Source organism: Hakea prostrata, chromosome 10, assembly GCF_041222555.1.
Source record: "Hakea prostrata isolate BN-2017 chromosome 10, UWA_Hpros_2, whole genome shotgun sequence".
In the NCBI taxonomy this organism is placed as follows: domain Eukaryota; kingdom Viridiplantae; phylum Streptophyta; class Magnoliopsida; order Proteales; family Proteaceae; genus Hakea; species Hakea prostrata.
The window spans coordinates 47,804,810-47,827,171 of record NC_142609.1 but is presented as its reverse complement, the minus strand read 5'-3'; the positions used below and the strand labels follow the sequence as shown (position 1 = coordinate 47,827,171).

Genomic DNA, 22,362 nt, shown 5'->3' with positions numbered 1-22,362 from the left:
TCTTGTCGTCTTGTGTGGTTTCTGACGATGAACCTGGCCCCACCCTACTTAGTGGAAAAGTGGATATCCTCTCCACGCGTCTTGCCCCTTTACTTATACGGTAATATAGTTATACTTACAAGAGTATGGAATTCACATAGTTCTGATCTGACACGGGCAGACCCTGTAAGCACGGTTCTCACACTCATGTAAATGTAGTGCAATATGTAGGGGTGCAAGTTTGGCCTTGACCGGCACTAAGCACGTCCTGAGCCTGAATAGGGCTTGGGCTGAAGATTTGTCCTTGAGGGCAGGTTATGTCAAAATATTAGAGCGGGCTTGGGATTACTTTTGACCTGCCGGGCTTGTCCCGACCCGTCCCTAATTTTTAGTCCTGACCTTAACCATGATTTTGGTCCTGATTCTTGTCCTGATTTTGGCCCTAATTTTGTATTTGATGCTTGATCTCAATGAATTAGGAACATGTATAGAGTCAATCAGGGCCAGAGCCAAGGCTAGGGACAGGACTAGGGTCAGGGACAAGGCCAATCAGGCGAGAATGGACTTACTTGGCCCTGTAGGGCTTAGGGTTATGGATACTAATCATTGGCCTTGAATTAAGGTCAGGGCAGGAATGAACTTACTTGGCCCTGTAGGGCTTAGGGTTAGGGACACTAATCATTGGCTCTGAATTAGAGTCAGGACGGGAAAGGACTTAGATTAGAATATATAAAATTGGGTTTAGGATTGCAAAAGCCCGACCCTGTTGCAGCCCTAGTAATATGAATGTAAGGATTACAAACACACTGGGTAGAGAGAATTTGAATTCGAAGAAACATGACATTGTCTACTAAACTCTATTATTTCCTCTCCTATTTCCACAAGCAAGTTGTCATATTCTTTGTATTTTTTTTCTTGATTCTCTTTGTATGTGTAAAATACACTATTTCTTTCCCTTCCCCTACTTCCAAGAATTCCTAAACTTTTAATTCCTTTTAATTACAATTTAAATCTTAAATTTTATTAGTCCTCCCCTCCAAAATCCCTAAGTTTATCCTGAATTTTTTTATTTTTCTACTAACAATTTAAATTTTAAATTTATTAGTTTGGTATAAGAATTTTAGCAATTGATTTTATCAGATCTAATCATAGCCATTGATTTTTTTTACTTAATTTATGAAACTTAATTGTTTTCCCAATTCTTTTTGGGTAGAATTTTCTCCATATTTAGGTTTTTTTTTTGTAAAAATCCAAATTTAGTTAATACACTTCGAATCTAATTTTTCTCCTATAATTTCTCTCACGATTTATTCTCGACCTTATTTCTTTTTGGCTCAGCTTTTAAGTACAAGCAAAAAAAAAACCTAAATAATTCAGATTCCTCAGGGAACGTCTTTGTTAAAAAAACTTCACCTTTTTTTTTTTTTTTGTTACAAAACAGGGTCAAAAGACCCAAAAAACAAAACAAATCAAACTAGAACATAACTCTTGAGACAATCCTCTCTAAGGATATCTGTCATTTCCTGGGGGATCATTGAAAAAAACTTCACCTTTAGTAAGTTGGAAGTTGCCGAATCAAGTGAGGACAGATATTAATTTTAAAAAAAAAAAAACCATTAGATTAGGATATCAATCAATAGACGAGCCACCCACCAGCAAAAGACAATTTTTCCTGGTGACCAGAAGTCCGCAAAAAGACCAAAGGAAAATAAAAAAGCTCCCAATGCCTAATACAATGTATGATCGGAAAAGAGGATAAGGACCCATGCAAAGCCCTTACCTACCTGCCCATCGCAACTTTGACTGCAACTAAATTGGCAAATCTGCAAGAAAAGGAGAGACATCCTGAAGCTCATGATAAGATATATAGACGAATTCAAATACAACTTAGAGATGCTCTTCTAAGTTTCTGCTGGTTCATGTAATCAGGGTCACCGAAGAAGGGGTTCCAGACTTGATACAGAAGTTAAAAGAAAGAGACACCCCCAAAAGGGAGTCAATATGACTTCTCATACGATCTAGTCAGTCACATGAGAATGATCTGCATCCAAAGGTAGAATATATTCAAAAAGAATTGGGCTTTTACAAACCCACGTATAATTCCAGTAATTACAGAACAGTTAAGGATGCCCGTTCTCTGCATTCAGCTGTTACTACTGCTACCCCTCCAGAAAGCCAACCGTGGAATCTGTGATAGTAGGGATTCCATGACCGCTGAAGGACTTCTGTTTTCTGTGATCTGCTCCTTACTTCCCACTTGTACTTCACTATCCCGCCAGAATTTAATCACATGGAGGCTCTCTTCCTCAGTAGATCTCTGGACAATAATTCGGGAAGCATAGCCCTTCTCTCTCATCATACGGCATATTTGAGAAGGGTTGTTAGCAGCTAGCGTGACCATGTACAACCAGCCCCTTTCCGACAAAAGTTCGTCCGCAATGGGTAGGATCCTGTCAATGACGCTCCGCCCATTCTCACCTCCTGCCCATGCAGAAGTAATCCCATCACAGCCTACTTCATCTTCAGGTGTTGGTACATAAGGTGGGTTCACAACCATCACATCCACCGTGCCCTTCAACCGTCTCTCCAACCCAGATACAATATCTGTCAATATCACCTCCGCATGGACCCCATGGGCCTTCAACGTTTCACTAGTCACCCTCACAGCATGAGGATTTATATCAGTCGCTAAGTAATTGACCCCAGCAACCTCCTGCCCTAGCATGATTGCTAGTGATGTGATCACATAACCGCTACCACAACCCAATTCTATGCACAATGTTGGCCTATGCATTAACAAGTTATTTCTATCAGCTAGTAGAGCATCAACCAAGGCAAAAGAATCATCACAGGGCTCATAAACCTCAGGATGGGAGCTCACAAGCCGGATTTGAGCACCTCTGGCAGACATCCTGTATGAGACCTGCAGACAAGAAGGTTCAAGCTTTCTTGAGTGCAACAAACACAATAACAAGAAAATAGAGAAGCCAAAATATTGGAAACAGAGAACCAATATTCTTAGAGAAGGACCCAAAAAGAAGAACCAGGGTAAAAACCCAAGATAACCCTAAGAAAAGTGGCAAGAAAGGATATGCATAGCTTAGGCCTTGTAGCATGACCTTAAACAAAGCTAATTGGAAGACGAGAATCCATGCAGCCGACCCCATTTAGTTGGGACAAGGCTTATTGTTATTGTTGTTTTTGAAAAAGAAGAAATAGGTTATGGCTGCTCCTGTGACAAAGCTGTCAAGCATTGCGGCTTATCTCAAAATAATAAATAATAATAATTACGTGACGGGGCTAATTTGAACAGTAAAATAATTTCCATGAGTTTGTTATGGCATACCCTTTCCACTCAGAAATTTTAATTCCCATAGCCTGAAGCAATATCAGAAAACATCACTTCTTCAACAAGACCAGAAAATTTTTAGGGTCATGTTCACAGAAGAGAATTTCAAAATGAGGAGACCCAAGGAACAATGCATGTAGTAAATCCAGGGGATTGAATGATTTTGAGGGTTAGGATGTATAGAATGTGAAACCTCCAAATGAAGAGAAAAGATGGTGTTTTAAAAGGTTCAGAACCCACAACATTATCACACAAAACCTCATCAAGAAAAACAAATCCAAGATTTTGTCACAACACTTTGCCATCCTAGGGAATGAAAAATATTGAGAAAGCTACGAAAGAAATTCTCAGGTTTATAGCTTACTGGTCAATTGTTAAGTTGGTCCCCTCCCTTTGTTCTGATAAAGGGCAGGGAGGGCTTTACAGGATTGGCTTCTAGAGAAGGTTACATCAACTCCCCACATTAGTAGAAACCTGAACCAAATTTTAAGGCATAAGTAACAAAATAAAAGTAGAAGGTACATCGGTGGTCTCTAATAAAAGGTTTTAATCAATGAAGAGATATAAATGCAGTAAAGCTTTTGGATATGTGGTAAAAGGAAAAAAAAGAAGGGCATAAACTCAATTCAATTCGTCTAACTAAGCCTATTCCTAACTGAAAAGGAAATAGCATCCAACATATATAAAAAAGGGAACACTACAATTAAAGTAGACATTTTGGAGGGGGAAATGCTCCCTATCATCCAATTTTCTTTTTTAATTGTACCAAATACCCCGCTTTTGCCAACTAAACAATGCAACCTTAATATTAACAAGGAGTACAACAAAAACGACATGAGCAAAATTGCAGGAATTTAGGGCTCCAAAACCACATGCTCAGTGCAATCAAATATAAGCAGGAGAAATATAAAGAAAGACATAAAGACATGGACAATAATTCTCTACTCATTTCAGCTGAGTGACCCAACAACCATAGATAGAATTTTGGTTTGCTACCTAACCAGGACTTGTTCTTCTACCTCTACAAAAGTCTGGTAAATATTGTTTTGTCAATTGACGCTTTAGCCCTTGGAAAAAAACTTTGAACCAAATATGACGGTAGTCCTCCCTCCCTCTCTCCCCAAAGCTAATGAAACACACATCACCTTTTATAGAAAATGTCCCCTCTTCCTCTTAAACAAAATTGAAAAGAAATACACTATAGCTTTGAGCATATAACTTAGACTGATATACCGAACTTAAGGTAGACTCAAATGAAGATCCAGAGAGAAACCCCAGGCTTAAAAAGACCTCGGAAGAGATAGCACTGCATTCCTGCTACACCTTATTCTGACAATTATTGACAACAACTTTAGATTCCTTCGATATGTTCAGGGACCTGAGCAGTAGAATGTATTAAAGTAAACTGTGTAGATGGTTGTCAGATCTGCATTCAGACTTCAGAAGTTCACTTATTTCACAGATCTGGCTAGAATTTTCTTATTGTCAGCTTAAACAAATAGATAATTCTACCAAACAACTATTTCTGCAAAGGATCAGGTAGCAAAGTAAATAAAACTTCTAAAATTTATATCTTTCCCAGAATATCTTCTAGTGGAGTGAACTGGTTGTATCGGTCCCTATCCGAACTTTTTTTGGGGGGGAGAGTCGAGTGTTTTTTGGGGGAGTAGCATCATTGTTTACACTGCAAATGCAGCTGAAAAAGATGATGCTTCATGTAGCAGTATGCAAGATGAAAAACTTTCGTAAAACCCAATTTTCAGGTTAGGGTTTTTTGAGGATTTTCCTAAAATTAAGGGTTGCCTAGAATCTTCCAGCAACTAAGTCTAATGTTATGGGATGTTTGGGATGGTTTTTGAGTTCACAAGGGTTATGTAAAGGCCTAGAAGACTTCAGCCAGGCCTCAAGAACTTGAGCACCTTCGCTGCACTAAAGGTTAAAAAACTTTAGGGTTAAGGGGCCGAGGGTAGAAACATGAAACCTTGTTCTAATGATAATTTCAGAATTGGGTTTAAAAGTTATGTTTAGAAACTAGGATCCTAGGCATTTGTTTCGGCTTCAGTTCGGCCAAGAATGGGCTGCTGTTAATTTGGTTTAATCCTAATGGGCTTAGGTTTAGTTTGAGGATTCCTACTTGGAGTAGGACTATAAGGAAGTCCAACTAGGGTGAGATCTTGGAAGGGAAAGTAGAGAAGGTGAGGCAGACCAAGCCAGAGGTTTCGGGATGTGTCCTACTCTCTTTCATATTCGCCTGCTTATACTGCAAAGCCTTTCAACCCTGACCTTATGCACTCCTCATGCTCCCTTGTCAATAAGAGCCTTCTCTCCAATCAAGACAACACAACCACCAAATCATGCGCTGAGATCATCAATTACGTAAATTTTTTTTTAAAGAACTTACCTTCTCAAGATGCCTGAAAATTAAAACTAAACTCAAAATTATGAGACACAATGCTCTAAGAATGCTTAGGTGTTAGATTCATTAGTAAAACCACCTAACACAAGATGTTAATGAAACTCTGGTGCATGGTGGAGTCATAAATCGAGTTGCTTGCGAATGATGATTTTCTCTCCAAAGAAGATTCTAGTGAATGTATAGGTGATTATGGTTTTCTCTGCTTGCTTTTTGTAGGACTGACAAAAATGGAAACAAATCACGAGGGAAGAAATTGAAGAAGTAAACATAACTATCTGTGATTATAGGTTGGATCATGCTTCAGTGGTGCCTGTGGTGCTTATCCTCAGATGCACGCCATGTGGATTTCATTAAATCCCAACCACTCAAAACAACATGTGCACATTTAACCAACTTAAATGACACAAAACCGGTTTTTCCTTAACATGAACCAAACCATGTTTTGAGCGGATGGGATTAAATGAAATCCACGTGTTGGGTTTTTAATTTCCATTCCCACTATTTCTTTGACAATTCTGGCTCCGTCATCTTGCATGTACAGTACTATGTTCTTTGTAGTCAATCGTAATGCTTAACGCTTCTACAAACAAACAGGCTAAACTAACAAACAAGAGAAAGAAAATACCACGCTGATAATGGAAGAGCTGGACCTAGAAGAACTAGGCTATATTGAGGTAAATTTGAACTCTTGTAGAAGGTTAATTAACCTTTGCCACCTGTTGGTGGAAAACTGCAATTCTAGAGAGAAGTCCAGTTGACAAGATTAGCTTTTCATATCTTCTCCGACTTTGTGGGTTTTGAACAACAGAGAGTGAAGGTTATTGGTCTATCCCTACATGCGAAATGGAAGTGTTGTTCTTTGATTCAATGATGAGCTGAATTTAGTGGCTAGACTTTTTTTACAATATTTTTGCATTTTGCATCTTTTCAAATATGCAAATTCTATGACATTTTCTAATGATGTGAAACATTTTTTAATTTGGATCCTCCACCCACATGGAGAGGAAAAATTCCAATCCACATGGTTTGATGCTTGATAGGTGTCCGATTTAAATGCAAAATCCTCATTTTTAGGAAAATTCTGAAAATGTAGGGATCCAAATCTTCTCTCTTCTTTCCTAAAAAGAGGACTTTGTGTTTAAATTGGACACAAGTCAAGCATCCATCCATGTGCATATGCACACATGGTCTTGTTTATTTGAGAACACATTACACGTGCATATGCACGTGCATTATTACTAGTTCTCCCAAAAAGAATAAATCCATAGAACTAACAAGAAAGAGAATTTCAAAACCATCATTAGAAGATCGACAATCAACGTTTCTAATCATTGTTAGATCAAAGGAATTGGAATTTTACAAGAGCATACCTGGTTAGGTTCAATGCAATTGCAGATGGAATTACAACGGCAAAGCAAATTGCATGAACCCTTCTCCATCTCCAGGGATGTCATAGTCTTCGATTGCAAGAAAAGAGACAGAGAATAAACTAGATAAATTTCATGTGTTATTGAATTTTTAATTTAGGCCATTAACAACTTAGGGTGTGTTTGATAAGGGGTTGTATGGTAATGCTCCTAGGCTCCTAGCACACTTATTCTGTGCCATTTGCCATTTTGGCACAGAAATTGCATAAATCTTATATAATAATTCGGTTTATAAATATGTGTTGGTTCAACAAAAGTGTGTTTTGTTGAACAGGTTGTTTGGCAAACAATTCAGTTGTGCCCAATAAGCTAAAATTTGAAGCTTCTTGTGCTCAGAAGTACTTTTCATGAAAAGGCAGGGCAAACTCGTTGGAATAACACCATACTAAGGGCAACCACATAATTTCCACCTTATTTCCTTCTAAACCCCAAAACTTGTTCTCTTATCACACAAAGAACTCTCAGACCCCCATTTGCTCGCTCAAGACTCTCCATTCTCTCTCAAATCTCTCACTAAAGACTCTCCAATCTCTAGAGAAATCTCGCTAAACATTGTCGCTCTCAGATAGGAACAATCTCCATGAGCGAAACAAAGTAGCGATTAGAGTAGCAGGATTTCTCTGTCTATCTGTTTGTGATGCTTTCAAAAATCAAGAAGTTAGGGTATTGAATTTCGAACATCTTCCTCAAGCTTCTCATTTATGAATCAAACATTTCTAAATAGTCATTTTGCAAAGGTAGATAGGGTTCAAGAAGTCTTTGTATTCTAGTTGCTTTGGTGATAGATGTTGTGGATTGAAGTTCAATGTTGTGTTGTCCATTTGAAAATTTGATAACTCTATTAAATAGAGTTAATTCTAGTAATTTTATACTTGAGATAGCTTGATTCAAGAAAATCTTATCTTTGTTTTAGTGTTAACTGTCATTAAATTTCGTTTTAGTAAGTCTTAGTGTTTTAAATCTTGAAGGTCTTTTATGTCATTCACGCATGAATTTCTCTTGAATTAATGGATGAAATTTAATCAGCCCTCTTTCTCTTGGCATTGTAGGAAAAGAACCATAAAGGATGAAGATATGACATGAAACATAGAAGAGGAATAAAGAACATATCTTCTCAGCTTGCTGTAAAAATGTTGTAGCATTAAAGTAGCAGAATTTTCCCAAATTGAACATACGTGGTACCACCTAGTGAAATGACTAAAAAGGGCTAATTAATTAAACATTCTTCTTATCACTACATGAAGGATCTCAGTCCTTGATATCAGGAGGAAAGGTTCTAATCCTACAACCCATTTCTACCCTATCACTTAAGGAAAGTTTGGGGGGAATGGAAAAGGAGGAGGAGAAAAGAGAAGAACCAGAGACGGAGAGGAGCTCGTGCATGAAGAAGACCTGTTAGAGATAGGGGGGCTGGAGCATTGTGGAAGCATTCTCCTAGTTGTCTATTTGGTTTTACAGTTCTTACTTCTTCATATTCTAGCTGAACTTTGTTAATGGCTGCATTTATTTCTTGTGTTTGAAGATTAATATAAGCTAATTTCTTATTTTGTTGGGATGATGAGAGTACCCAAACCTGTGATTTAAGCTATAATATTCAGTTTGTTGTAGCTTTGTTGTAGCACAGTTTATTATCAATGTATTCAGTATGCAAGTTTTTGAGTAATTTTATTTATTGATTGATCATCCATGAGTGAATGCTGTGGTTTTAGTTAATTGGAAAGTTAATTAGAGCTAGATAAATGTTAAATAGCATGAGTTAGCTTGATCTTTATGTGAGCTTAGCTAATTAGTGGGTAGGGTAGGAATACTCACCTGTCTCACGTAACTATTGGAACTCGAGCGTAATTTGCATCCTCAGTTCAAATCTCCATAAGAACATAAGGGTTTTGAAATAGGATGTTAGTGCATATATGGATTGGAAGATACCCGTGTGCAATTGTGTTTCAGGTTCTTTAATATACCATGTGTTGCAGCATTGCTGTAGCATTCACAGCCAAATTTAGGGGAGGGGAAATTGATTCCCAACATTCATACCACTTCTTATAGTTCATTGTAATGCATATTTTCCATCTAGGATCTCTAATTTAATTTACGTGTCATTTGTTTATTTAATTCATTAATCACAAAGTAATTTTGTTAATCTTGTTTAAATTAGCCTTCCTTTTACATTGATAGTTAACGATAAAATTCTCCGTAGGATCGATACTCTACTTATTATTTACTACTTGATTGCGACACGTGCACTTGCGTAGCATTTTTAGATACAATCAAACAAGTTTTTGGCGCCGTTGCCGGGGAATTTTGTCATTCATAATTGGTGGAGAAGTAATTTATAATCTTATTTACAACATTTTCTTTACTTTGATATTAGTTTTCTTTTATTCTCAGGTGCTTTGACCCTTGCATGAATACACGGCCTAATCAAGAGTTGGTAACCTTTGACTTACAAATCGAAAGGACATTTTGAGCTAAAAGAAGAGAGCAGCAAGGTTTAGCAACATTTCAATCAATGGCTAAAACAGAGAGAAATGGGGTGAATAATAATGAGAATAAAATGGCAGCTGAGGGTGATGACAGAGATAGCGCCATTAGAGAGTATGCTCTTCCGATGTTGCATGAGCTGAATCCTAACATAGTAAGGCCAGAAATCCATGCACTACATTTTGAACTTAAGCTTGTAATATTCCAAATGCTCCAAACTGTGAGACAGTTTAGTGGAATGTCAACAGAAGATCCTCACCTCCATTTTAGACTTTTTATGGAGGTAAGTGATTCTTTCAAAATACCTGGAGCAATTGAAGAAGCCTTGAGACTGAAACTATTCCCTTATTCGTTGCGGGAGAGGGCAAGAGCATGGTTGAACTCTTTACCTCGATAGTTTGTAGCCACATGGAATGATTTAGTAGAAAAGTTATTGATGAAGTACTTCCCTCCAACAAAGAATGCCAAGCTCAGGAATGATATCGCTGGTTTTCGACAATTGGATGGTGAATCTTTGCATGAGGTGTGGGAAAGATTTAAGGAACTCTTGCGTAAATGTCCTCACCATGGAATTCCTCATTGGATTCAAATGGAGACTTTCTACAATGGGTTTAAATAGACAAACTCGGTCCATAGTGGATGCGTCAGCAAATGGGGCTAATTTGGCAAAGTCTTACAATGAAGCTTATGAGATTTTGGAGAGAATGGTCAGCTGAGAAAGCAGCTGTAAATAAGAGAGTGGCAGGGATTTATGAGTTGGAAGCAATGACAGCCATAACTGCACAAGTGTCCTACTTAACTAGTGTGTTAAAATTAGTGAACCTTGCTACAGCTGTACAAACACAACAAAATACAGCAGTCACTTGTACATATTGTGGTAGGGAGCATTTCTTTGATAGCTGTCCATCCAACACAGAATCTGCCTACTATGTTGGTAATTTCAACAAAGCCAATAACCTATATTCCAACACCTATAACTCTGGTTGGAGGTAGCACCCTAACTTTTCTTGGAATGCTCAAGGACAAAATGTTAGTCCATCTTCCACCCCAACTCGACTTCATCACCTTCCAAGTACTCAATAGCAAGTGAAGACTTAACCTATAGAACCCTCTTCATCAATAGAGATTCTGTTAAAGGAGTATATGGCAAAGAATGATGCAATTATTCAGACTCAAGCATCTTCATTGAATAATCTGTAGAATCAAGTAGGACAGCTAGCTAGTGCTTTAAGCAATCAACCTTAAGCATCATTGCCAAGTGACACAGAAAATCCTAGGCGTGAAGGCAAAGAGCATTGTAAAGCTATTTCTTTAAGGAGTGGAAAAATTTTAGAGCAACCTCACTCAAAGTCCAGCCAATAGAAGAAACCTATTTCGATCCAAGAAGAAGGGGAGAAAGAAGATACGGATTACTGTTCAAAAGGAACACACTAATTCTGCAAAACACAGTATGCTGAACAGAATGCTACATCATCACTGCAACAAAGTTTTCCAGAAAAACAGAGTATTAACCCGCCACCTTTTCCTCAAAGATTTCATAAGCAGCAGCAAGACCATCAATTTAAGAAATTCTTGGATGTTTTGAAGCAGCTGCATATCAATATACCATTGGTAGAAGCATTTGAACACATGCCAAATTATGTGAAATTCATGAAAGACATCCTTTCAAAGAAAAAGAGATTTGGAGAGTTTGAAACAGTGGCAATGACACAAGAGAGTAGTGCCTTATTGCTGAACAAGCTCCCTCCAAAATTAAAAGATCCTAGAAGTTTCACCATCCCTTATGCTATTGGAGATAATTATATTGGGAGAGCCCTCTGTGATCTTGGAGCAAGCATTAACCTTATGCCAATGTCAATTTTCAAGAAGCTTGGTGTTGGAGAAGCAAGGCCAGGGAAGTCTTGTTCTGATAATTGTTCTTATATGTTTTACCTTATTTTATAACTATGAGGACACTGCTCACTTTAAGTTTGGGGAGAGGCTTTGCATGTTGCAATGTGCATGATATCATCTTGTCATCTTTATTTTATATGTGGTCTTAATTTATTAATGTTTTTGTTTACTTTAAATGCAGCATATGTAATTCTGCTTGCTGATTTGTGAGTAGCATTCTAGAGTCAGTTTTTATTTTATCCTTTTTTTCTTTTATGATTTTTCTGTTCTTCTGTTGTTTTTGTTGTTTGATAATGCAACAAGGTTTGTAAGTCAATTAGCCTATGTGATGGCCCAGGTTTTGTTTCCTTTGCTTACTTCTTGTTGTTAGCACCTCTTAATATGATTTTGATGCGAGGTCTTAGCACAACTCTGCCATAATGTTTTGATGTCTTCATTTACTCTTATTTGTGATGTCCTATTATTGAGCACCAAGTGATGCCTCAAGCCCTAGAGAAACTGGGAAAGTTGGATCAACGTGAGAGTTTAGGATTTCAGAATTGGTTGAATGAGAACCTTGAGATTGACATATTAGGGGTCCAAATTTGGGTATGTAACTGAAAATATGCTTGTAATATGACTTGTTTCCAAAAATTCTGTACATTATGTGTATTGGCAAGGGTTTAACCCCCCCTTCCTCCAAGAGAATAATGCTCCGCTGCTTTGGGTTGCCTAGTAACCAGGAGTACGCATGTAACCCAATTTTACTTTTACGTCAAACAGTGGCCTGGAATATGAGCGTTACAAAAATAAAATAAAATAAAAGAAGAAGAATAATGCTTCACTACTTTGGGCTGCCTAGTAACCAGGAGTACGCATGTAACCCATGTTTACTTTGGCGTCAAATAGTGGCCTGGAATATGAGCATGCAAGTGCACTTTTGTTTGTGATCTTGTTGAGTAACCGAGTACCTTCATCTGGTATTCGCGTTAAAAGGCAGGAATGACAACAAAGAAAAAAAAAAAAAAAAAAAGAAAGAAGAGAGATAAAGTTTGGGTGTCAAATACTCAAAATATTGTAAGATGGGTTTTTGGGGTGTAAAAAGATATGGGTCCCTAATTAGTGGAGAGGTAATTACTTAGTCAATTATGAAATCAATGAACTAAGCTTGATGACCGTAATTCAATTAGACTAGGGTAATCAGGGGTGAGATCCTTAACTTTCACACACACACTTGAGGGCATCCTTATGAGTAAAATATGACATCTAAGTGTTATTGGGGGAAGTGTTGGAACTGAAAATTAAAGAAATATTAAGAGGCAACTTCTGTCTAACTTCTATCCTATTCCATGACTAAGCTAGGTTGTTGTCTTTTCTTTTCTTTTGATCTTAGCATTATCCTTTGCATTTTAGTTTCATATTTTTCTTTTTATCACTCAAGGTCAAGCAATATCTTAGTTTGGGGGTGTGATAACTCTATGAAATAGAGTTAATTCTAGTAATTTTATACTTGAGATAGCTTGATTCAAGAGTATCTTATCTTTGTTTTAGTGTTAATTGTCATTAAATTTCAATTTAGTAAGTCTTAGTGTTTTTAATCTTTTAAAGGTCTTTTATATCATTCATGCATGAAATTCTCTTGAATTAATGGATGGAATGAATCAGCCCTCTTTTTCTTGGCATTGTAGGAAAAGAACCATAAAGGATGAAGATATGACATGAAACATAGAAGAGGGACAAAGAACATATCTTCTCAGCTTGCTATAAAAATGTTGTAGCATTACAATAGCAGAATTTTCCCAAATGTGAACACACGTGGTACCACCTAGTGAAATGACTAAAAAGGGCTACCTAATTAGACATTCTTCTTGTCACTACGTGAAGGACCTCAGCCCTTGATATTAGAAGGAAAGGTTCTAATCCTACAGCCCATTTCTACCCTATCACTTAAGAAAAATTTGGGGGGAACGGAAAAGGAGGCGAAGGAACTACAAAAGAGGAGGAAAGAGAAGAACTAGAGACAAAGAGGAACTCGTGCATGAAGACAACCTGCTAGAGATAGGGGGCTGGAGCATTGTTGAAGCATTCTCCTAGTTGTTTACTTGTCTATTTGGTTTTATAGTTCTTACTTCATCATATTCTAGCTGAACTTTGTTAATGGGTGGATTTATTTCTCTGTGTTTGAAATTTAATATGAGCTAATTTCTTATTTTGTTGGGATGATGAGTACCCAAACCTGTGATTTGAGCTGTAATATTCAGTTTGTTATAGCACAGTTTATTATCAATGTATTCAGCTTGCAAGTTTTTGAGTAATTTCATTTATTGATTGATCATCCATAAGTGAATGTTGCAGTTTTAGTTACTTGGAAAGTTAATTAGAGCTAGATAAATGTTGAATAGCATGAGTTAGCTTGATCCTTATGTGGGCTTAGCTAATTAGTGGGTAGTGTAGGAATACTCACCTATCTCACGTAACCACTATTGGAACTCGGGCGTAATTTGCATCCTCAGTTCAAATCTCCATAGGAATATGAGAGTTTTGAAATAGGATGTTAGTGCATATGTGGAATGGAAGATACCAGTGTGCAATTGTGTTCCAGGTTCTTTGATATACCTTGTGCTGTAGCATTGCTATAGCATTCACAGCCAAATTCAGGGGAGGGGAAATTGATTCCCAACATTCATAACACTTCTTATAGTTCATTCTATTGTATATTTTCCATTAAGGATCTCTAGTATAATTTACCTATCCTTTGTTTATTTAGTTCATTAATCATAAAGTAATTTTGTTAATCTTGTTTAAAGTAGCCTTCCTTTTATATTGATAGTTAACGATAAAATTCTCCGTGGGATCGATACCCTACTTATTATTTACTACTTGATTGTGACACGTGCACTAGCGTAGCATTTTTAGACACAAGCAAACAAAATTCAATGCAATTGGATTATTATTATTATATATAAATAAAATAAACACAAGGAATATTATCTCCTGAATCTCTAATTGCAGTGAAGGTTGAAAGGTGATGTCGATGCTCGTTTGCAAGTTAGAACACAGTGTCCTATTTTAGTTTTTACACCATGGAGCATTCGAGAGGTTAGTTTTCCTGAAATCTTGTGTTCTAGAAATTGAATTGTATTTGTTTTCATTCTCTTCTTGCACATTGGTGTCTTTTACATCTTGAATCCTATGCAATTTTTTATTTTTGCCTTGTGATGTATCAAGGTGTTGACGCTCTAAAGCATTTCCACTGGTCCATAATACATAAACCACTTGGCAAAGTCAATGTACAAGGATTGATCTGCCCGCTACTTAATTTGAACTCTGACACTTTCGTGTTTGGGAAAACAGATATACAGTAGTTAATGGTTACTTAAGCAATCTAAAATTGAAACAGATCATAGCAAAGTCAATGTACAAGAATTAATCTGCCCCCTACTTAATTTGAACACCATGACACTTGGTATTTGGGGAGACAGATATACAATATTTAATGGTTACTTAAGCAATCTGAAACTGAAACAGATCATAGCTGATGCAACAACAGCCCTTTTACAATACCCATGCAAGTATAAGAGATTGCTGACATCTTAAGAGGATCTTACCTAGTTACACAACATCATTTTCATATACTAGAGGAGAATCGTTGCAGTAGGGTTTCACTTTAAATTATGTTCAGATTTTCCAAAATGAAACTAAACACAAAATGGAAAAGCATGAAAAACAGCATTTGTTTATCCCCAATAACCAGAACTCAAATGATAATTGAGAAATAAACTCATCAACTCCAAACATGTAATTTACCTAAGTGAGGGCAACTATGAACCTCTTCTATAATGAAGAAGTTCCTCTCCACAATTTGAAACAACTTCTAGGATTTGCATAATTGGTAGGTCAAGGCAGGTTTGATAACTCATTGAGTCACAGATGTCTATCATTACATGTTAATAACACTTTGTGACATTGGACTCAAAGGAAAGGCTTCTCACTTATCCCAAAATCGAATGAAGGAAAATAATACAGAAAATGGTCCCAGTTATCTCTCAAGGCAACAACCACACAAGATGTATATAGCTCCAAAGAAGATATAACTTTTGAAATACACAAGGACATGAAGTATTCACATAAGACTAACATATACTCATTCATGTGACACACATAATCCTCATGGAGATGTGCTTTATCAGCATACAAGTACACAACCATATCTATGAAGTCTGTATTCAAAGAACCATCTCATTCTGGCAAAATCTTGCTGATGGATTCACCGGAGAAATCAAGAAAAAACTCTTCTTCAACTTCTTTTTGTTTCTGCTCACCGCCTCTCTCTCTCTCTTCTACAATTCTTTTCTCCAACTCTCTTTTCTTTTGTGCGGCAGCTTCTCACACTCTTCTTGCGTGAGGCTGAAGCTAAGTAAGAATGAATTGAGTTTTTCAAAACTCAATTTCGTTTTTGCTTCTTCCCTTTTTTGACTTTCTGAAATGTTTCTAAAGCCAAATTTGATTTTGCTTCTTGCTTTTAATGATGACGGGACCCACATAGCCTTATGGGCCACAGAACCCAACCATAAGCTTTGAACAAAGGTTAGTGATAGCAAAGCCCGTTTCCCCAACTCATTATCAAATAGGTGAAAATCCTTGATTTCACGTTCTTTCCAGCCATTTTGCTAACACCCTTGAATCAATCATAATTTGTTGGGTTCCGTGGTCCATAAGGCTATGTGGGGGGCCATCATCATTAAAAGCTAAAGGCAAAATGAAACTTCATTTTGGAAACTTTTTAGAAAGTCAAAAGAAAGTCAAAAGAAAGTCAAAAGAAAGTCAAAAGCAAAAACGAAATTGAGTTTAAAAAACTCAATTCATTCTTATTTAGCTTCAACCTCACGCAAAAAGAGTGTGAGAAGCTGCCGTGCAAAAGAAGAGAGAGAGGGAGAGAAAGAAAAGAATTGCAAAAGAGAGAGAGAGAGAGGCGGTGAGCAGAAACAGAAAGAAGTTGAAGAAGAGGTTTTTCTTGATTTCTCCAGCAAATCCAACAGCAAGATTTCGCCAGAATAAGATGAAATTTGAAAGGAATGGTCGTGACATCTAGCACTTCATATCCAACGGTCATAATTTCATTCTAACACATTTCACAGGAAAATCTGGTGATTTTTCTCCATTTTCTCTTAGATTTCCATTTGATTATGGTGTTTGTATTACTCTAGTGTAATCTAGAGATGAGATCCTGATTGTGTACCCATTATTGTTACTATTTGGTGATAATGGAAGTTTGGGTGGACTAAGATAACAATCATGTGATTTTTTCCCTTGCAGGCTTTTCCACGTTAAAAATCTTATGTATTTGTTTATATGGTTTGATTGGTGATTGTGTATCAAAACCGTGAAACCATTTAACCATACCGAACCGCACTGTCTAAAACCGCATCGTACCACACCGTTAATTATACCCTGCAAGTGCCAACTACCAAACATTAAAGCACATTACGAGTTACGATAGAGCCTCAACAGAAACGCCAGGCACCGAGGTTATTTATGTAAATTCCCTGTTATAACTTATAACCAATTTAGGGTTTGCTGAGTGCCTTTATTGTGATTCCTTCGTCTTGTGAGAGAGATTGAGAAATTGAGAATATGAGATCAAGTTTTCACTGCAAAAATTGTGAATCTGAGACCGAATTTTCACTGCAAAAAGCCAAAAACTGTGAATCCTTTCTTCTTAATCCTAATCAAAACACTGCAAATACCTTACAAGTTTGCCAATTGTAGAGCTTTGTTTCTGAATGCAAAATGGAGATGTTGAAATTGTCTAATGCTTTTTTCTTTTTATATTAAAGAAATAGTCTAATGCAAGAGAAGGATTTCTCCTACAATCTGCAAATTTGAGATCAATGTGAGTGCGACAGCAAAGAGGGGATTTTTGCTAATCCTAATGAATCTAACTAGGAGATTTTTGTAAAGAGGAGATTCTTCTACAATCTGCGAATCGTCTAATGTATGTTCTTTGTTTCACGATTATTACAGTTCTAACCTATTATGAACTCTCTTCTCTTCTCTGACCCATCTACTATTTTAGTTCTAACCAGTTGGTACTCTCTCTTCTTGTACTTTGAAGCAGAGAAGGTGAGGAAGAGCCTTCACAAATCGGACGCCACTATCTATTGTCCTTTAACTCCCAATTTCAGATTATAATCCTACAAGAACGAAGTGCATCTTTCCATCTCTGTCTCTTTGAAAACAAGTATTTCTTGGGTTTTTTCTTTCTCCCTCTTTTCTTCACTTTTGTGCTCAAAAATTCAAAATTTGTGTTGTTGATGCAATACACACATATATATATACTTAACCCCCAAATCATTGGAACTAGCATTGTCAACTGTCACTAAAAATAAATTTTGTTCAATTCCCCACTCAATTAGACTCTTATAAACAGCCTCACATATATTTGCACCTGAATGTGGAGGTGTCAATATAGAAAATTTGATCAACTTCTTGTGCAAAACCAATAACCTATCAATATAATGAGCAGTGAGTGTCTTGTACCCATCATTAGCTATTGAAGTCCATAAATCTATTATGATTGATACTCTTTCAAATGAGTTCTTCACTGCCTCTCTAATATAAACTTTCTCCCTCTTAAAGACTATGAATATCACTCAAAAGAGTATTTCTACAAATAGGAGTATACTCAGGATAGATATACAATATCAATTTCCTAAACTCTGGATACACTAAGTCTTAGAGGGAATTCATTTTTTAACTATAAATACGAAGATCAATCATTTTGAACGTGCGTGCACTACAACGAGATCAGTTCTCAAGCTTCTCATCCCAAATTCCCATCATTTTGTTCCATAATCATTTGATTTTATGTCCTTATTATCTGCCTTAGGAACCTTTTCATGTGCTTATTAAGATCACTAGTCCCAATTTTTTGGGGGTCAGCCAAAAATATCTGCCCACATTTTGTGCATTCTGCTCTAGGCTTTCCATCTGAGCATTTCTAATTATCAAGATCAATCATTTCGAACCAATTACTTGTCCAACACAGTGTTGTTTTAGTCTTGGCCCCTTTACTTGTTTGATTTGGTTCTGAAGCATGGCTAACATCAACCTGGGCTCCTTCTGTCTCATGAAAATTAGGTGACTCAGTAGATATTTCAGTCTCAGGGCTTGAAAGTTTAGAAGGACTTAAGATCAATCATTTTGAACCAATTACTTGTCCAACACAGTGTTGTTTTAGTCTTGGCCCCTTTACTTGTTTGATTTGGTTCTGAAGCATGGCTAACATCAACCTGGGCTCCTTCTGTCTCATGAAAATTAGGTGACTCAGTAGATATTTCAGTCTCAGGGCTTGAAAGTTTAGAAGGACTTAAGATAGAAACATTATGAGACCCGACAACCTCCGACACACCCCTTTTCATCTTGTTGCCTTGTTGGAGTAACAAAGATAATAGTAACTAAAACACATAAATTCATAAATGTAATATATTAAACCAAGATCCAACACCAATTCCAAATGTTCAAAACAACTATAACAAGCAACATTAATGCATACATATTCAACAACACACTTGAATACCCATTGATGGAAATATCAAAGTTCAACGTTTATAATGAAATTCGGTACTTGAGAGCCCTAACCACATAAATTAATGAAGAAGATTATATAAAAGACTACAGCTTGAAAGTAATTAAGACCATTGAACCAAAAGTCAAGAATCTTTAACCCTTTAGATCTTGCAATGAGGACAAGTTGTTGGACAACCATTAAAATCTAAAACTTCCAAGTTCCAACTCATAAAGAAATTTTAATGAAGATTCCTAAATACTTAAACTAATCTCTGAAAAGTTGTTGAAACGTTAACCTACTTGTCACTTGTCAGGTAGTTGATGATTTTTGGTTATCTCCTAAATCTTAGAAAGGACATGTCTAGTATTCAATGCAAGAGGTTCCCACCATCACAAATCCATAAATGATCATAATATATATTCACCAACAATGCATTTATCAGATAAAACTTACAGTAGGAACTTAATACACACTTTAGTACTTTATAGCAAAACCCAGAATTCATTTTGGGAAGAATATAAGAACTTAAAAAACCAAGAGAAAAGGAAGAAATAAGCAAAATTAAAAATAAGCACTACAACAATTGGAGGAATCACTAAATTGAGTAGAATTTGAATAGATTCCATGACTCTACTATATTAAATTCTGAAACAGGGTAAGATAAGACCTGCTTTTGTTTTTCAAACGAAAGCTGTAATCTATTTAATAGCCCTTAACATCAAGCGAAACAGCCAAAGAAAATTTTAGAAAAGAAGTAAGAATTATAGCAAAAGCCAAATAGGGCTACCGCACACCAAGAGAATAGGCAGATTCACAAGGGTTTGTCAGGCATACCTTTTAAAGAGGGCGGCAAAGTCTTGTTCAGGAGGCCTCACTGCCTCAGGCCCTCAACTCTCAATGAAGAAAAACTAACAACAGAGAATCACTTTATGTGCAGCATATGCCAGAGCAACTGTTTCTACTTTTCTAGGTTTTCCTCCAGTCTCAAAAGCAGGGATTCTCACCTGGAAAAGAAGAAAAAAACAAGAATATTCAGTCCCGAAGAATCAAGAATTACAAGCAAATCTTCAATTAGATAGAAATTTAGATGTTCTACTTCGTTTTTACCTTCTGCAACAGTGCTTGGACATCAATGCTTGCACTAACGAGTAAGTAACATCAGAAGAAGGAAATCAAAGAGAGAGTAATGGATGTTGCAAACTTGAAAATAATAGATATTACAAAACTATGGACATGGACGGCAATGAATAACTCCACGATCCAGTACTTGTATCAATAGAGACAAAGCCAGTAAATCTAATTACCAGAAACTTAGAAAGAAACCAACAAATGGGTAGAAACTGGACTGAATATGATTTTCATTTTTAAATGATTGAGAACTTATAAACACAAGGAACGATCGTCTACTACCTGTAACCATCGAACAATCCAACCCGTCAAGGAGTCAAGTCGTCAACAAAGAAGAAGATCTCGACTGCAAATGTCGTGTATGGCTTAACTGCTTCAGAATTCAGATGGCACGAAAAAGGGGAAATAAACAGAAATCTCTCTCTCGGCTTCGCCTCTCGCTGGCATCCCCTGTGGCTGTCTCGCTGCTCTCGCAGAGTCGAAGAAGAGAAGTGAACGACGAAACGGACTGAATCTGCAAATGGGAATTACAGATAGCCGATTGGGGGTAAAGGTGAAATTACATATATATTCCTCAAAATTCAATTTCCGTACATACTGTACCCATTTTTAACGGAGCAACTTTAGGGTTTTGTAGTTTACCAAAAAAAAAAAAAAAAAAAAAAAAATTTAGGGTTTTATACACAATTGATTACTGGTGTGGATGGAGATTTAATTTTTGATCTTCTTATCCGAAAAATTGTAAGAAATGAAAATCCTTCTGTATTTCTGAATGCTTTGCATTCAACTATAAAACTCTTGTCAATTTTTGGATTTTGAAAGTTGAGTAGTTGGATTGCAACGATTTCTTCATTTTGGTCAGTGATTCCTTTGTATACTGCACTAAAACTATTGATACCTATGAAATTAGCTGAAGAAACATCACCTATTAGTTGAAGAAAATCCTTTTGTCTCTTGAAAGAACTCTCCATAAGAAATCTTTAAGAATTGATCCCCAATTAATGGCGTGGATGGAGTTTTAGTTTTTTATCTTCTTATCCAAAAAATTGTAAGAACTGAAAATGTCAAGAGTAAACCAAGAACCACACTAATTATAGGCAAAACCATCATCAAAGCAATGGACTTTTTTCTTTTCATGGTTTGTGGTTTGTGCATGCATGTAGTCTTAATTGTACTATAGATTCCTTCTGTCTTTACCAAAAAAAAAAAAAAAATTCCTTCTGTCGGTACCTTCCCTCAAGATTATTGAAGGATAAATTCAAACTCCGTAATATTGAAAGTTGAATTAGATCTTTTGAGATTTCCCTTGATAAGTTGAGTGAGAGATTTAAATGTTGAAACCCCTTTAAAAGAGCCAAAGATTGGGGAATGATTCCTTCAAATAAATTACCGCAAAAAAAAAAAATACTCCAAACTATTATAGTCACCAACAAAAAATCAAATTTCACCAAACAGATTCTTATTGTAGATATATATTCTAAAAAAGCTCTTCAAGGTACCAAATTCAATTGGTATAGAACCAATCAAAGAATTGTAAGATAAATTAAGAGATACTAATAAGGAGGAAATAAAAAATAGCTAGTTAGGTATTTGGCCTAGGAGGATATCACTGTCAAGGGTTAGGTACGGCAGCTTTTGGCATTTTCCAAGACTAGATGGAATACATGCGTTCGAGTTCGAGTTATCCTCCTCTAAATGGTGATCATACAGAAGATTAAGATTTCCTATGGATGAAGGTATTTGTTCCAAAAGTCTATTTCCACCCAAGAATAACTTTTGAATTCTCAAAAGTTTCCCTATGCTAGGTGGAATATTACCTTCAAGAAAATTCATCTCCAAGGCCAAATAGGCCAAGTTGATGAGTTTTTCAAATCCAAGATAAATGTTTCTAGACTATTTGATTTACTGCTAGAGGAAGCATTGAGAGCTGTGGCGCAAGGTTGGCTATAAAGTTGGGAAGGGGACCCTATGTTCGAGCTCTACAACCCTTAGATTTGTATTATTGAGCAAATGACTTAGAAAAGTTTGAATCATTATGTTCTCATTGGCTTCCAAATTGATTTATAGCAGCAGAAAATGCTTGAAGGTTTTGAAGATTTTCCAAGTTGTTTGGTATGGATCCAACAAAATTATTGGTTTC

General features: G+C 36.5%; 1 protein-coding gene and 1 non-coding gene across 4 annotated transcripts; both read right to left on the bottom strand.

The window, feature by feature from the left end:
• Positions 1-1,504: 1,504 nt before the first annotated feature.
• LOC149003569 (uncharacterized) lies at positions 1,505-20,869 on the bottom strand. Of its 3 annotated transcripts, XM_089136198.1 has the most exons (5): positions 20,505-20,869; positions 20,202-20,235; positions 19,929-20,098; positions 3,693-3,802; positions 1,506-2,902 (listed from the first exon to the last, which is right to left on the bottom strand). In XM_089136198.1, the coding sequence occupies exon 5, from the start codon at positions 2,888-2,890 to the stop codon at positions 2,123-2,125; it is 768 nt and encodes a 255-aa protein (XP_088992324.1). In that variant the 5' UTR covers positions 2,891-2,902; positions 3,693-3,802; positions 19,929-20,098; positions 20,202-20,235; positions 20,505-20,869; the 3' UTR covers positions 1,506-2,122. The 3 variants fall into 3 exon arrangements, with proteins under 3 accessions (XP_088992323.1, XP_088992324.1, XP_088992322.1); XM_089136196.1 differs by lacking the exon at positions 20,202-20,235; XM_089136197.1 differs by lacking the exons at positions 3,693-3,802; positions 20,202-20,235 and having other exon boundaries at positions 1,505-2,902.
• LOC149003570 (small nucleolar RNA R71) lies at positions 10,119-10,225 on the bottom strand. Its single transcript, XR_016170515.1, has one exon. It is a non-coding gene; the product is annotated as a small nucleolar RNA R71 (small nucleolar RNA).
• Positions 20,870-22,362: the final 1,493 nt, after the last annotated feature.

Excerpts from the sequence above, each read along its gene's own strand:
- LOC149003569 (XM_089136197.1), bottom strand. The coding sequence starts at position 2,890 with ATGTCTGCCAGAGGTGCTCAAATCCGGCTTGTGAGCTCCCATCCTGAG.